The sequence below is a fragment of the Microplitis mediator genome, chromosome 8 (genome assembly GCF_029852145.1).
Source record: "Microplitis mediator isolate UGA2020A chromosome 8, iyMicMedi2.1, whole genome shotgun sequence".
Classification (NCBI taxonomy): domain Eukaryota; kingdom Metazoa; phylum Arthropoda; class Insecta; order Hymenoptera; family Braconidae; genus Microplitis; species Microplitis mediator.
In genome coordinates this window covers 5,280,442-5,296,391 of record NC_079976.1, presented here as the reverse complement: position 1 = coordinate 5,296,391, position 15,950 = coordinate 5,280,442, and the positions used below count along the sequence as shown (strand labels likewise).

The following is a 15,950-nucleotide window of genomic DNA, read 5'->3' as shown; positions in this document are numbered from 1 at the left end:
TTAACAACAAAGTTTTCTATTTTTTTAAATTCTAAAGTATACACATTTAAATAAAATAATTATGCCAGTTCGATTTGTAGAAATGAGAAAGTGTTTAGAACACAAATGTCATATTAATTGATATCTATAAAATTTAATCATATTTATTGGTAATTATAGAAACTGAAATTAAAAATAATTTAAATAATTGAGCTGTTATTTATCGGCCGTAATAAAAAAGTAAATATTTAAGTGAAATTATTTTCCGTAAGTTTAAAAAAAGTAAGTGAGAAAATATAAACTAGCTAATTAAAAAATCGACGTGGATCGTTGTAGTAAAAGAGATTGAGAAAGTAGACTTGATACTCTTTCATTGCTTCTTTCTGTATGGTAACGGAGTTCTGATTTAATTATGTCTCGCGTTCCGTCAGGGAGGTGGGAGAAAAATCTTGGGAACCAGGTGATGAAGGAAAGTGACATTAAAGTCACTCAACAATAGTCTGCTCTTATTATACGAGTTTCAATTTTTATTAAATTTCCCTCAATAAATAATTATCTGTCCATTATTTAGTTTTTTTATATAATAATTACTTTCAATTATAAAAATAACTATTAATTATGACAATAAAGTTTAAGTACTTTTTTTTAGATTAATTTTATGATAAGTTGGTTGTTTAAAATAATTGCCAGTAATTTTTAAAAAACAAGTTTATTTTTCATTATCTTCTGTTAAGTAATTTTACATTATAATTACGCGTACACGAAAGAAAATAAAATTTTTAATTATAAGACTGCATGTGTTCCGCAAATTTCTATTTTTTTTTTTAAAGTTGCCGCTTTTTTAAAAAATTTAAAATTTTATGAAAACAAAAACTTGATTTCAGTCCGAAAATCGGAAGTTGGTCAGAAAATTTTGTTCAAATTTGGGAATAATTTATAACCTAACAGTAAGAGATCTAAAAATGAATTCAATTTTTGATTTTCAGAATTTTTTTTCAATTCTGTCTGAGAAAAAAAAAAAAATTAGTCTATTTGTTAGTCATATTTAATGATATTAAGATTAGCGGTCATGGGAAAGTAGACAAAAGTTAGTCAGCACTAAATATAATTATTTGAGCAAAATTTCGTCTGTAGTTAAATCTTTTTATTCTATAATATTGCTGTCAATTACTAATATTTACTAGTGTTAGCAGTCGGAAAATTTTAATGAAAAAATTTCAGATAATCGTCACACTAAATAAATAAATGAGTAATCAATAAAATTTATTTTGGACGAAAATTTAATTTAGTTGTAATTAAAAATATGTAAAATAATATTCGAAATATCGCTCATTAATATGTGATCTTGATTGACTTAATTTTGTCCACTTTCCCATGACCTTTAATTTTAATTAACGATATTTTTAAAAATTACTTGGCTATTTTCATAAAAATTATTTGATACTCTTTGAAAACAAGACAAAATTGTATTTGATAAAAAATTTATTTAGAATCGCGAGAAAAATTAAAACCAAAAATCCCATTTTTAAAATGTAAGCCCATAATTTATAAAGGAATACTTTTATTTTTGCATAAATCTGAATTATTTTATAGATATCTATACTTTCAGATATAATTTGTCTCCGGATTATAATTTACGCTGTCAAAATTTAAATAATTAACATTTCGAAAATTTATTTTTACGTATATGAAAGTGTAATTTATCTTTATAAATTCAAAAATATTTATAAGTACACGATAATTCAAAATTTTGCTTACTGACTTGTTCACTCTCTCTTTTCTCTCTTTATTTTTTAACAAAATATTTTATTTGCCTTTCAATTTTTTCAAAAATTTACAATGTATTTAACACAAAATTGTTATTATTCTTTTTTCTACTCAGTAGTTTGAAAAGTATATTATCTGTTAGAGAAAAAGTAATCATTGTTATTAATAACCTATGATTAATGACTATAAATAAAACAGATCATTCTCACTAATAATTATAAAAAATTGATTAACTTTAATTATATATATTTTAAAGATTTTTATCGAATAGAAAAAGAGTGTAACTTAAGTGTTTTGTAAAATTACAGTGAAGATCATCAAACCTATCAACCAACAGTACTTTTTAAGAGAACAAAGCACCATAAAGGCTCAATATACTGTCTCGCATGGACACCTGATGGTCAATTAATGGCTACTGGTAGTAACGATAAGACCGTTAAATTAATGCGATTCAATGCAGACACTTCGAATCTCGAAGGTTATTATTTTAAAACTATTATTAATATATCCCGTAAAAAAAGCAAATCGATTTGTCGAGATACAGAAAAATCTGATCAGATATTGAAGTAAGACATGATCAGATCTGGAAATATTTCGTTAGATTTAATTATATCTGTTAAATTTTGTTCTTGATATATGATCAGATCTTATCACATAAATTCAAATTTAAATAGATATAGTCGTGAAAAATGAATCATATATGGCCATATTTAAAAATTGGCCATATATGCTACATATATGGTTCATATATGCTCATAAATACAATATATATGGTCTATATATTAAGCATATTTACCAATTTTCACATATGATCCTTATTTGGATCATATATGTTTTATATGTGAAACATATATGGCTAATTTTCATATATGATCCATTTATGCCTACAAATAGAGCATGTATGAGGTATATGTGATATATATGTTTTATATATCACATATAATTCGCATATGTTTCATAATCGGATCATATATGAATCATGAAATATATGTCCTATGTGTGAAACATATATGGCTAATTTTCATATATGATCCATATATGCCTACAAATAGAGCATGTACGAAGTATATATGATATGTTTTTTTCATATATCACATATCCTTCATATATGTTCCATATTCGGATCATATATGAATCATGAAATATATGTTCTATATGTGAATCATATATAGCCAATTTTCTTGTATGGTCAATATACGGAACATATTTGAATCATATATAAAACATATGTTCCATATATGCTTCACATATGCCCAATTTGCATATATACTTTATATAAGGGCATATATGATTCATTTTTCACGGGTAGCCATACAAAACCAAATCTGAACATATATGAAGAAATCTGAACAAAGATCATGAAAAAAATTCAGTAGATATAATAAGATCTGACAAGATACGATCAGATATGCCCATGTCCAAATTTATTATTTGATCAGATATAATTTTATCTGATCAGATCTGACCACATCTCGTCAAATAAAATTTTTATTTCCTGGAATTAGCAATAGAAATTAAAAATAAAAATATTCAACAGGTCAAGAAGTCGAACTAACGATGCACGATGGAACAGTACGTGATTTATGTTTCCTCGAGGACACATCAAACAAATCTAGCCTCTTGATAAGCGGTGGTGCTGGTGATTGTAAGATTTACGTAACCGATTGTGCTACAGGAACACCCTTCCAAGCACTCAGTGGTCACAGCGGCCACGTGCTCACCCTTTACAACTGGGGAGGCGCCATGTTCGTCAGCGGATCGCAAGATAAGACTGTAAGATTTTGGGACTTACGTACAAGAGGGTGTGTTAATATGGTGACACCTGCAACAGTACCAGGCAGCAGGGTAATTTTCTTATCATTTAGTAATCTCTCTTACAATTAATCATTACGTAACATAACAACTTTGTCAATAACTAACGATAAAAATTTCTTTTATTTTATTTACCACTTGCTAGATAAAATTTTGATCACCACTTTCTATATAAATATTGATATACATTATAATTGATAAATAATTGTAGTAATAATAATAATTAGTTTGAAGTTTATGAATCAATAAATCGAATTTTTATCTAGCAATTTAAATTAATTAAGATAAGAAAGAAAACTACGTGTCTGAGTAGGATTGGATTTATTTACAGGTGGGCAGTCCAGTGGCAGCAGTTTGTGTTGATCCATCGGGTAGATTACTTGTTTCTGGTCACGAAGATAGTAGTTGTGTATTATTTGATATTAGAGGAGGTAGAACTGTTCAATGTTTCAAACCCCATGCCGCAGATATCAGAAGCATTCGCTTTTCACCGTCAGCTTATTATTTATTAACTGGCGGTTATGATAATAAACTCGTTCTTACGGATCTTCAACGTGAGTTTTATTTTTATTCTTTTTTTATTTCTTTTATTAATTATTATTATAAATGTGCAAATAATTCGAAAAATCTAAATTATGGTAATAAATTTTTTATAATTTATCTCAAGTCAAATAAAAATTTTGTTTCAAGTTCGAATCGAATAATCCGAATTTATTTAATAATTTTAATATTTCAATTACACTCAATTTAAATATTATTCGCACATCCTTAGTTATTACATAAATATATTAATAAAAATTTACTCTCCTATGAATTTTTGGGCACCATGCAATTTTTTTTATTTTAATTACTTTTACTTACACTGGCGATAATTACGGTTCTACAAATCACATACTTTTAAAAATTTTTTAATTTTAAGTATATGTATAAAGTCAATGACCTAGTTAATTGACCTAGGCCCGATTACTGACCTTTTCAACAATTTTAAAATTTAAAAAATGTCAATTTTTATTCAAATAACTGAAACTCTAAACTCCCATATTTCAAACTTTAAATTAAAATTTAAATAAATTAAAATATTTATATACTCCCTAAATATATCATCTAATAATAATAATAAGTTTTATTTGCACGACTTTTAGGTCTCATACAAAGTTTTATACATATTTCCTTTAAATATATTTTTAGTATATTTATTGCACTCTTTTAATTTTATTCCTTTCTTAATTCTTCGTCATCTTGATTGCCCTCTTGCCCCAAGTTGTCTGACACTGCATTGCGCAGTTTGTGTATTGTCATTTTAACGTTAAGTTCTTAAAATCGGTTAGAAGACTATTATTTTTATGAGCTTGGCATTAAAATGAAAATAACTAGAAAACAATGCGGAATTTGAATAATCTTTATGACAATAACTTGTAGGGAATAAAATTGTCTACAAAAAAGGTCCTACGACATTTTTTGGTAAGTCTGATAGTTTTGCTGGAAAAGTAAAAAGATCTCGAAATTTTCTATAGATTTGACTTCCAGCTCCAATAACATTCGAACAGATGGATTTATCAAAAAATGATAAGAGACCTTTTTTGTAGATCGTTCAATTCTCTACAAAAATATTTAATGGACTTTACAATGTAATTTACGGTTCATTAGTTTCAAAAATCAGAAGAAAAAAAAATTTTTTTCCTGTGTTATTCTTATGAGAAATCGAAAAGTGCGATGCGGACAACCTTAATATTAATATTAAGGGCTCATATTTTCAGGGGCCTATTTTGGCATCTAAACGAAACTTTTGAGCCTGGTTCCGAGGAAAAAAAATTCTTGTTTTTTTTTTAAACGTCCTACTAAATATTCTTTGTCTTCTTCATCCACCTTCTTGGCTATCTCTTTGCATCTCAGTAAGTGCACTAGCGTTTCCTTTTCCTCACCACAGGTCCTGCATGTCCAGCACACAAATCCTTTCTTTCCCGCTCTTTCTATATTGCCGCATCTTGCCCTCGCCCATCTAAATATATCAACTAATAAAAGAGTAAAAACATTACCAATTTATTTTAGTATAATTACCTCAAACAATAGACACAAATATTCCCAAAATATCAAAATCTTGGCACTAGACTAGAGCTAATAAAAGACATTTAATTTAATTACTGATAAAATTAGTATTTAAAAAAACTTTAACTGTAATTAAAAGCAATATTTATTAATAAATAATTATTTATTGTTTAGGTGATCTGACATTGCCATTACCAAGTGTCGTAGTTGCTCAACATCAAGACAAAGTTATTTCCGGACGTTGGCACCCATCAGAATTCTCGTTCCTCAGTACATCTGCCGACAAAACAGCAACACTTTGGGCTCTTCCACCCGTCTAAAAAAAAAATACTCATTTATATGTTTATTAATTTATAAATTTTATTTCCTACCACTTTACAATAATTAATTATTATTTATATTATATTTAAAATAATTTGCAACAATCACGCAATTAAATTCGCACAACTGTCCATGACCAATGATAATTAATTAAAATTTTTGTTCTTTAAAAAAAACTAAATAAATAAAAGCGCGTACTACTTTTCATATAATTACGATATTTATTATTATTAATATTATTAATTATTAATTACTGATCTATACTTCGTAATCCGGACGTTAAAATAATAAACAAAGACTGGATCGTGATACGCTACAGTTTAAAATAAAAAATAAACAAACAATTAAACAAGTTTGAGATTACGGGTCATTTTTTTTCTTCATTAATAAACTTAAAAATAATGTAAATAAATCTGTGAGCTTGGAAATGTTTTTTTTTTCAGTAGTCACTTTATGTACAGTAATTATTAACTCATTAATTGATTAATTAATTAATTGGATAATTAACTTTAAGAATAACTCTTCATACTCTTGTATTTTTTTTATACATATATATATTTATATTTAATGATTTGTTGAACAAAGAAATAATTTAAATTCTAAATTTGTTATGAGTAAAGTTTGTTTTTTAAAAGTAGTTTTATGTGTAAATCATAATAATAATTATTATTTAATTAAAGTATTACTAAAATATATTTAAAAATAAAACCTGTTTTTTTTATTACTAATTAGAGAAAAATATTTGGGTAATTATTTAAAATTATCGTTTAATTACATGGAATTAAATTATTAATTAAAAAAAAGTACGTAACTAAATATCATGAATTAGAAAAAAAATGAATTGTAAGCTTGAGTTTTAAAAGCGAGGAAATATAAACAGTGGAAATATATAAATTATAAAAAGAAAAAAAGTAATCAGTATAAAAAGTATAATAATCTAAAGTCATTAATGTATTTAAAATATAAAATAAACAATAAAAAAAATTGTATTAAGCAGACATAAAATTATAAGCAATCATTAAAATTATTAAATTATTTTTTTAAATATCTGCGCTAAAATACCATATTGGAAAATGTAACGATAAAAAAATTTATCGCCTTCAAATTATCAAAATGTTAAATGATAACAAAAATGCTGACAGTTCACTGTGCCTTGAGTCATGGCTACTTTTTGTTATTTTTGAAACAAAAATATATTATTTGTTTATTTTATATCATACTCTACTTTTGTACATTGCAATATAATTTTTTCCGCTATGTTTAATATATATATATATTTAATATATTTAATTAAAGGGATTACTATCGTATAATAACTTATAACTTTGTACTTTTTCTGTAGATACATGACATAACGTAAATTAATAAATAAAATATTACATTATTGTGTGTATTGTTTCATGTCCCCCTTATTTATTTCATTTATCCATAACCGTATGTTTGGTAATTTTGTTTCAGAACTGATTTTTTTATTGGAAAGACGTCATTATAGTTTTTTTTTTTTTATTTATGGCAGAGGTACCGTTTGGGGCCAATTTTGGACACTTGGAAAATTTAAATAAATAAATTTGTAAAAGACACAATGACGAAATTAATTTTTACAAAAATACTTTTATCACAATTGCAATGGAAATTTTATTTTATACTTTTTCATTAATTAAAATAAAGTGGGCCTCTCAAAATTTTCTATACGCCAATAAATTCGGACGGATAATAAGCTTATCGAAATTTCTTATATAATGAGGGCTAAAATAGACCACTAAAACTGTCCATTAAATATAATTTATTAAAAAAGTTAACGATAATAAAATTACATTTTAAAGTTATATCGCAGCAGACTAATGAAATGATTTTTTATATTGTTAAAATACAATTGTTTTATAGTTATTTGCAAATATCACACGTGTAAAGAATAAAAAATTGAAAATCCAATATTTTTTGGAGGGCCCACTTTGCCCCTAATTTTCGATTTTTTAATTTGAATGGACGCAGCATAATGAAGTAAAAGTAAGTATCAAGGATCTAAAAAGAAGTAAACGCGTAAAAAAAATTAATGATATAATTATTTTCCTTAAGGGGCCCACTCTGCCCCCCCCCTCTTCCCTATAAATACTTTAATCTCAAATTATCTATTAAGGTAAGAAATCCAGTACCCGATCAGAGAACTAGTACCCGATCACTCATAGATTTATATATCTATATTTACTAGATTTTACTAAATACATACACAAATATATGGAATAATCGGGTACTGTGCCTTTTACCTTATATTTCAAATTTTTTTTAGACATTTTTCTTAAATATAAATTTATAAAAATAATTTTTTAAAAGGAGCTGGGGATCGGGTTTTATTTATTTATTTATTTATTTTTTTTTGAATATCATGATTTTTTATAAATATTTGCATACAAAAAAAAAAATAATTTTTTGCCGCAGAAAATTTTTACTCGACCCAAGAAATTTTTTTTATCATAAATTGAAAACAAAAATTTTCTTAAGCCAAAAAATCCTATTTTTTCAGTATACAGTCGCGAAAACTTTCATAACAAAATGAGACCGTACTTATATATAAAAAAAACAAATGATTAAAAATACATCCAAAAAACTTTCAGTAATTTTTGGTACATACTATTATTTTAAAAAATTCTAATCACAAATGACTTGTTAATGACTACATTAAAGTTGTCCGACATTTACTACTTTGAATGGCATCAAAGTATATCAATATATGAAAAATTGCTATCAATATTTTCCTCGTTATAATTTTTCTCACTAATTCAATATTGGCGGGAAGATTCTACTATACATTCCACATACATAAATAATATACAAACCATCTAACATATATTTCCTCATACATTTCAACATATATATTGTAGTACCGTGTTTGTAAACAACCAGCAAAGTCTTTGATACATAAAAAAATGTAAAAAACGTGATTAAAAATGTCAAAAAGCAGTACCACTGTCACTGATAACGAAAAAAAAAAACGCCAGGTCAAATCAGTGGCATTGAACATAAAACTCCGCGCGTTAAAAGAAATAAAATGTGGAAGGCCTATAAGTATAATAGCCAAGAATTTAAACGTAACAAACAAGACTGTCAAAAATTGGTTAAAAAATTCCGATAAATTACTAAAGTGGGAAGATGAACACTGCGGTAATTTACTAGAGCAACAAAAGCGCATGAGAAAAGCCGATAACGATCTTGTTGATAAAGCCACGTGGATTTGGTACAAACAAAAACGTCTTCATTCACCGGGGATTAATATTCCAGGGACTCTAGTTCAAACCCAAGCAAAACATTTCAATGACTTGATAAACAAATCAAAAAATGAGGACAAAGTATTCGAGGCAAGTAAAGGCTGGCACGACAAGTGGCGTAAACGTAACAACATCAGTTATTTCAACGGTAAAAAATTATCTTGTGATTCAGAATTTTCAAAATTGTACAAACAAGAATTTAGTAATTACTTACAAGCTCAACACTTGACACTAGATCAAATATTTTACTGCGATAAGACAATTATTAATTACAAAGTTATGCCAAAAAAAATTACCGATAGTGATAACAAAGAACCTGATAGTAATAATAGTAATAATAAAAATAATAATAATAATAATAATAATGATAATTTGAAAAGAGAGCGCGTAACAATACTGACATGTTGTAATGCCACTGGTACATTTAAATTACCATTACTTGTAATCGGTAAATATCCGAAACCACGTGCTATTAAAAATTTATCATCGCTGCCAGTCAATTACACGAGCGATCCATCGACGAATTTAACTTATGACATATTCAAAGAATGGTTCGAAGCAGATTTCATACCGAGGGTTTCAAATTTTTTGACAGAAGGAAATCATTCAAATAAAAGAGCTACACTTTTTATGGACAACTGCTTGATAAATCAGCCGCTTGTTGTTCATAGTGATGACAATTATTTTGATAGTATAAATATAAAACATTTTCCTACGAACTTTACGTTATTTAGCTCGAATGATGACAATTATTTGTTCGATATGAAGAAAACTTATAGACTGAGTTTTATGAGTCATTTTATTGAAAGGGCTGATAAGTATACGGAGAATTTGAACCAGATTTTGAAAGATATTTCATTGAGAGACGTCATCAAGTGGACTGATGAGGCCTGGAATAAAATAAGCGAGGTCACTATTAGGAAATCGTGGGACTCTGTAAGTTTGGGCTGAAAATAAAGTTTGGATTTGAATTTGAATTTGAATATTTTTTATTACTTTTTTCAGTTGGCGCCAGTAAATAACGCGGGTGATAAAAATATTAATGATGGATTTGAATTTATTGGAATTCCGTCACAAATTAAAGAAGAGACTGAAGACGGATTGGTGGCAAGTAAATTACGTGAATTTTACGAAGCGATTCACAAAGCGGATGTGTGGAATGACGTTGAACAGAGTGATGTAAATACGTGGTTTTATAGCAACGTTTTATCCGAAGACTGTCTGAGTGATAAGGAGATAATTAATTTAGTGATGGACGGAAAACACGGGGGTGAGAAAAAAATCTGTAGTAATACGGCTCCTGTAACGCAGGAAGTTTCTATTTTGGCGGCAAAAAAAGCGATCAATACTTTGATTAAATATTGCGAACAAAATGATGATTGTAAAGAGGCTCTTTCTAATTTTTATAAATTTAAAGACAACTTGAAAACTGGTGAAGAAGAGCAAAGCGCAGGGGAAGTTGCGACTCAATAAATTACAAATTACATTTTTTTTTTTTAGTTTTCTATCAGATTTGAATTCAAATTTTGATTGAAAAATTGTACGATCAGTTTATATTTGAACTTTCGTTAATCATGTATTTATTTTTCTGATATTATTTGGAAAATTAATTATCATATTTAATGATCGTAGAAAAAAAGTATAATTTAAAGTTTCACAAAAAAAAAATGCATGTTTCTAAAAGTATTAATTATTATTATTAATTGCTCATCAAAAATTGAAGAATTTTTTTTTTTGTTACAAATAAATAAAATTAATAAGAATGAAATATTAATTTTATGAGAGAAATAATTGTAAGCTACAACCCTATCAAAAATTCCCATAGAATCCACTCAAATGCGACAAAAACCGCATAGAAACCAATACATTCTATAGAATTCCATGCGGTTTTTGTCGCATTTGAGTGGATTCTATGGGAATTTTCGGATAGGGAACGTACGCAGTTCTAATGTGAATAGATAATAATTTTTTTATAAGAGTATAATTATTTTGGTGAGATTTATGTAAAAATTACAATAAATGAAACCAAAATAGCTGTCAAAACTTTGAGATTCTAGAAAATATATCTTTCGAACGGTCGAATTTTTTAATTGTTAAATTAAATAGAAGAAAATTTATATCTAAGTATCTTACAAATAATAATATTTTTCAAATAAACATTTTTTTCGCTAAACTAGAGAGCGCTCCACTTGCCTAAGAATATTTTAAAATAGAGCACCTATGCTAGGGTTAACGAGGGTTGAAAAATTTATAATGTCTGCGCATATGGCAACAGTATTAGAATGAAAGGAATCAAGTGAACATATGAATAAAAATTTCATGACTCTAAACGAGAGTCGTTTTAGAATTCAAAAGTAATTGCCACAGTCCGACGTTATTTCTTTTGTTCAGTAAAACTTTCCTCCAGTCTGCCGTCAAGTTCACATCAATTTTAGGCTGACATACTTTTGAATACAAAATGACGTCAATTTCAACTGCAGGTCAGTGTAAATCCACTGCCGCAATCTGAAGACAAGTCGACACAGAAAATTGCCATCAAATTGTTTGCAAAACAATTAAGTAGCAGGTGACTTTCAAATTGACCGCAAGTTGGTGTCATTTAATTTGCACGTCAAATTTTAGCAGTCATGTTGCGGCAGTAGATTGACGTCAATTTACAGTCTATGTGACTATCAATTGAAAGTAAAAAAAATTAACTAAACAGCGATCTTCATATCAACAGAGTCATAAATCATCCGAAATATTTCTACTGTACGTTATGTCGATATTCTGTAAAAAAAAATATGCAGTGAATAGTACTGAGATCCTTCATAGATGTCTCGCTCAGTACTATTTTTTACTTTGAATATAAATTTAAAATTACAAAAAAAAATCAAAATAATTAAATTCAACCATAAATAAAAAATTAATAATCAAAATTAATTGAATGAATTAATAATTTCTAATGACCCCTTGTATCATTAATCACTTAAATAATTTTTTCCAATTTCTCAATGAAGTTATTTTACCATTTTTTTTTTTTTTCTTATAATTATCGAACAAAATTCCATTTCTTGTACTCAGTAATTCATCATCCCTGAGTTTCACAGAAACAAAAATAAGACGAAAAAGGCCATCGGCCTAATCTAAGTCACGTATAAAAATAAAAAAAAACAATCGTATCCTTTTTTAATCAAAGTAGTCTCCAGAGACAAGAGCCCGAGGACATTTTTCAAGTGCCAAAGAACCCACCCACGAAATTCCAGGTCTCAAAACAATTCGACGAATTTAAAGTTACAATACGTGAGTATTTTTATAATTATTATTATTTTATTTTTATTTTTAATTCCACGTTAGAGGACCTACCGTCGCCATCATCAGTCCTGCAGTATTTGACGCTGGAATCAGTTCTTCTAATTACAATGATCGAAGGCATTCTACGAAGGCATACGAGGAACCAAAGTGGCAATCATCCCCTGATGGCTATGCCAGTTCCATACCTGTGTTATCATCAGTCCTCGTTCCAAATAACCCACAGTACCTTTCAGTACCAAAACCAAAAGAGTTTTCGAAGATAAAAAGCCCCTAGGACTATTCTCCTCTCAGATTATTTTAGACATGATCCACCCACGAAAGAGAGCTCTCTCTGACATTCCAGTTCACTTAAAATCTGTCTGTCGTTCCATTCCACCGGAGACTTTAGGAATGTTTTTGATTCTTCTCCGCGATGACCATTTCAACGTCCCTTGAGGTGATGGCGATGCTAAAGCGCACATAATTTTTTTAAAATAACAGGGTCGATAGCTTCTGCTAAAATTAGCCCAAGGCTTGTTAAACTTTTGTCATTTTTTAAAAAAATATTTTGTCCTTTCCCTTTAATTTTTTCAGCACAACAATTAATTTTTAAAATAACTATAATTTAAGTACGAGCTCTTTTAAAATTTAAATAACATTCAAATTTTTATATTTTTTTTTCAAAATTTAAATATTACCGAAAGTAAAGATCCAGTTAGTTACAGAATTACTGGCATTACAAATCGCATTCAAATGAGAACGATGTAGTGTGAGTGTGTGTGTGTGTGTTGTGGCTCTGCATAAACGTTCTTGGAAAGGTATTCTCAAAATTTAAGATCATAATAATCATTTGAATCGGGTCCACTTAGCGTGCGTGTAATTTGTCCAGGATGTTTTGTGTTTTGACTCGTTTTTGCTTTCTCCCACTTTATTATTTTATACTACACTGTTGATCCTCGTAACAAAATAGACTAAATAAAAGTATAAATGTTAATTTTTATTTTTACGATACGCTAAAATACATAATCGTTATAATGACCGTGATGATAGAGAAGTTGAATTGTTTAAAAAAACGCGGGTAATTTAAATTAACGCGGTGATTTATTATATTAGTTTATTTTGCTATCAATATAATTATATTTTACGTTTGTTGTATATTTACATAAATATGTAATGAATAAAACAAAGAAAAATGTAGAGGGCGGGTAAAATGGGACAGCTAAGGGAATAATGGATTTTTGTACATTTGAACTCAGCGAATTTTTTTTTGACTTCCATTTCAAGTAATTAAACCAAATTTCTAGTTGCCATAGAAAAAAATTTTTCCCTGAGTGGACAAAATGGATCATCCCCAAAAAATAGTAAAAATTTTTTTTTTTTTATTTAAAAAAAATAACTAAAGTAGAAGCCCAGTTGAGCTCAACCAACAGTCAAATTAAAGCAGAAATTTCACGTATGCGTGAGATCAAAAATTGACTTCGATGAGAACTCTCTAGATGATCAACATTTAAACTCAAAAATTGATATGAAAAATTTGACTCCTCGATGACCTCTAGTACACATAAAAAATGTCATTTAAAATTTTTTGCTTTCTCCCACACGTAAAATTACACATAAACTTTATGTAAAATCGCAGCTTTAATTTTACGTCAAATTTATGTTATTTTACGTACAAGAGAGCTAAAAAGTTTAACTGAAATTTTTTATTTATACGTCATCGAGATGTCAGAAGTTTTATTTAAATTTTGAGCTGAAACTCTGGTTTCCTGGGAATACATTTTCACTTGAAATTTTAAAGAGATCAATTTTTTACCAAATTTTTGGGATAGTCCATTTTGCCCACGCGGTCTCGTTTTGCCCGCCCATGCCTTATATATAAATTTTGTCACTTATAATTATATTTACCAGGTGTATCTAGATTTGTATATCTACAGAAAAAAGAGTTTACACTTAAAAAAAAAAAAAAAAAAAAAAATTACTATAGACTTTCGTGATACAAACAAACCTTCGTGACAACACTAGGTTAATTTTAAAATAAAATTATGTATTGAGAATAACTTTCTCAAGTATATTATAGTTATTTTGTTTAAATATTTAACGTGATTATTATGATCACACGTAAATTTAATTAGTTGTATTATTATTATATATGTTTAGATATAAATTTCCATGAAACGGGAAATTTTTCACAAGAATTCACTAGTAATAAATAATAATTTTAAGAGTTTATGACATGTTATTATTTAAGATTTAAACAAAAAAATTTATAATGAGTTTAAGAGTTTAGTTGTAACAGCGTAAAAAGCAACAAAATGTAAGTTCGGTAACAACTTTGTAATTAAAACTTAAAATTAACTCTCTGACTTCAAAATAAACTTCAAGGTACACACAAGACTTAATTCGTAACCGGAAGTAAATTAGCTTATCTTGGGTAGATACGATAAGATAATTTGCGTATTTGAAAAGGCTTTATACTTTAGAGAGTCTTCAGGCTATTTTTGTTTTTATTTTTAAAGAATTTCTAACAGAAAGCAAAATATCTTTACTATGGGCGATATTTGCATGTTTTTGGTCATGATTAAAAAAGTTGTAAGAGCTTTTACAAGCAAGTTAAAGTATTTAGTTTGTTTAATAAAACGTAGAATTTTGAACTACAAAATATTTGTTATCTGAATTTAAATCAATTTTTTTGTTGATAAAATTATGAAATCGAATTTTGCAAGGAAACTAGGCATCACTGCAATTAAATTTGTCCATTAGAGGTTTTGGACTCGAAGATTTTCAGAATATTTTTTTTTTCTGTTGTTAAAATTTTCGGTCCTTTTCTTTAAAGTTAATTTTCATAAAAAGTAACAAAAATAAAAATAAAAAAAAAGAAATTCGGATTGTTTCTGAATGTTTTTTTTTAATATAAATTTTATAGAGACTTAAAAAATTAAATATTTTTAACTTTTCATACGTAGACCAAAGTCTAAAAGGGCATGTCATTACCCTGGTGGAAATTTTTCGAAATTTTGTCTGAAAAACTCAGTTCTAAAGTTCTAAAGACTTTTTCAGAGTTATTAAAAAAAAAGTCCGAAAAATTTCCATCAGGGTAACCTCAAAATTAAAAATTATGACTTCAAATTTTAATGCAACTTTCTATCTGAATAATTAGAGATATTATTATATTTATTGCATGTTAGAATCTATTATTATTTTCAATAATAGATTATTATTCTGCAATTAGTTGTCATTTTTAGAATAACTTTCTTCTCTGCCTACATATTTTCAAAAAGTATATACACTTATTGTCTATTTTTTCCCTAAATTAGCTATTTTTAGATTTTAGACAAACTTCTGATTACGTGTGACGCAAATATAATTTAAGCACTATTTCAACTTTATTTTTAGGGTGGACAATGTCACCCTAGGTCAAAGATATCCAAATTTACTTTACATTAATGAAAAAAAAAATTAAACTGTGTTCAATAATAACTAATGATTAGA

The 15,950-nt window shown here is 27.4% G+C and overlaps 2 protein-coding genes across 6 annotated transcripts in view; both read left to right on the top strand.

The window, feature by feature from the left end:
* The window catches only part of LOC130673745 (WD repeat-containing protein 47), a 58,708-nt gene extending 51,394 nt beyond the window's left edge, over window positions 1-7,314 (top strand). For 4 of the 5 annotated variants that reach the window (XM_057478916.1, XM_057478918.1, XM_057478913.1 and 1 more), the window contains exons 8-11: window positions 2,055-2,224; window positions 3,284-3,591; window positions 3,872-4,112; window positions 5,779-7,314. In XM_057478916.1, the coding sequence (XP_057334899.1) occupies window positions 2,055-2,224; window positions 3,284-3,591; window positions 3,872-4,112; window positions 5,779-5,924 (865 nt within the window). In that variant the 3' untranslated portion in view covers window positions 5,925-7,314. The remainder of the gene's footprint in view (window positions 1-2,054; window positions 2,225-3,283; window positions 3,592-3,871; window positions 4,113-5,778) is intronic. The other variant, XM_057478914.1, reaches the window with a different exon arrangement.
* A 1,468-nt stretch (window positions 7,315-8,782) lies between these two features.
* Window positions 8,783-12,100, top strand: LOC130672785 (tigger transposable element-derived protein 2-like). Its single transcript, XM_057477514.1, has 2 exons — window positions 8,783-10,124; window positions 10,194-12,100. Exons 1-2 carry the CDS (start codon window positions 8,871-8,873, stop codon window positions 10,659-10,661), a joined length of 1,722 nt encoding a protein of 573 aa, XP_057333497.1. The 5' UTR covers window positions 8,783-8,870; the 3' UTR covers window positions 10,662-12,100.
* Window positions 12,101-15,950: the final 3,850 nt, after the last annotated feature.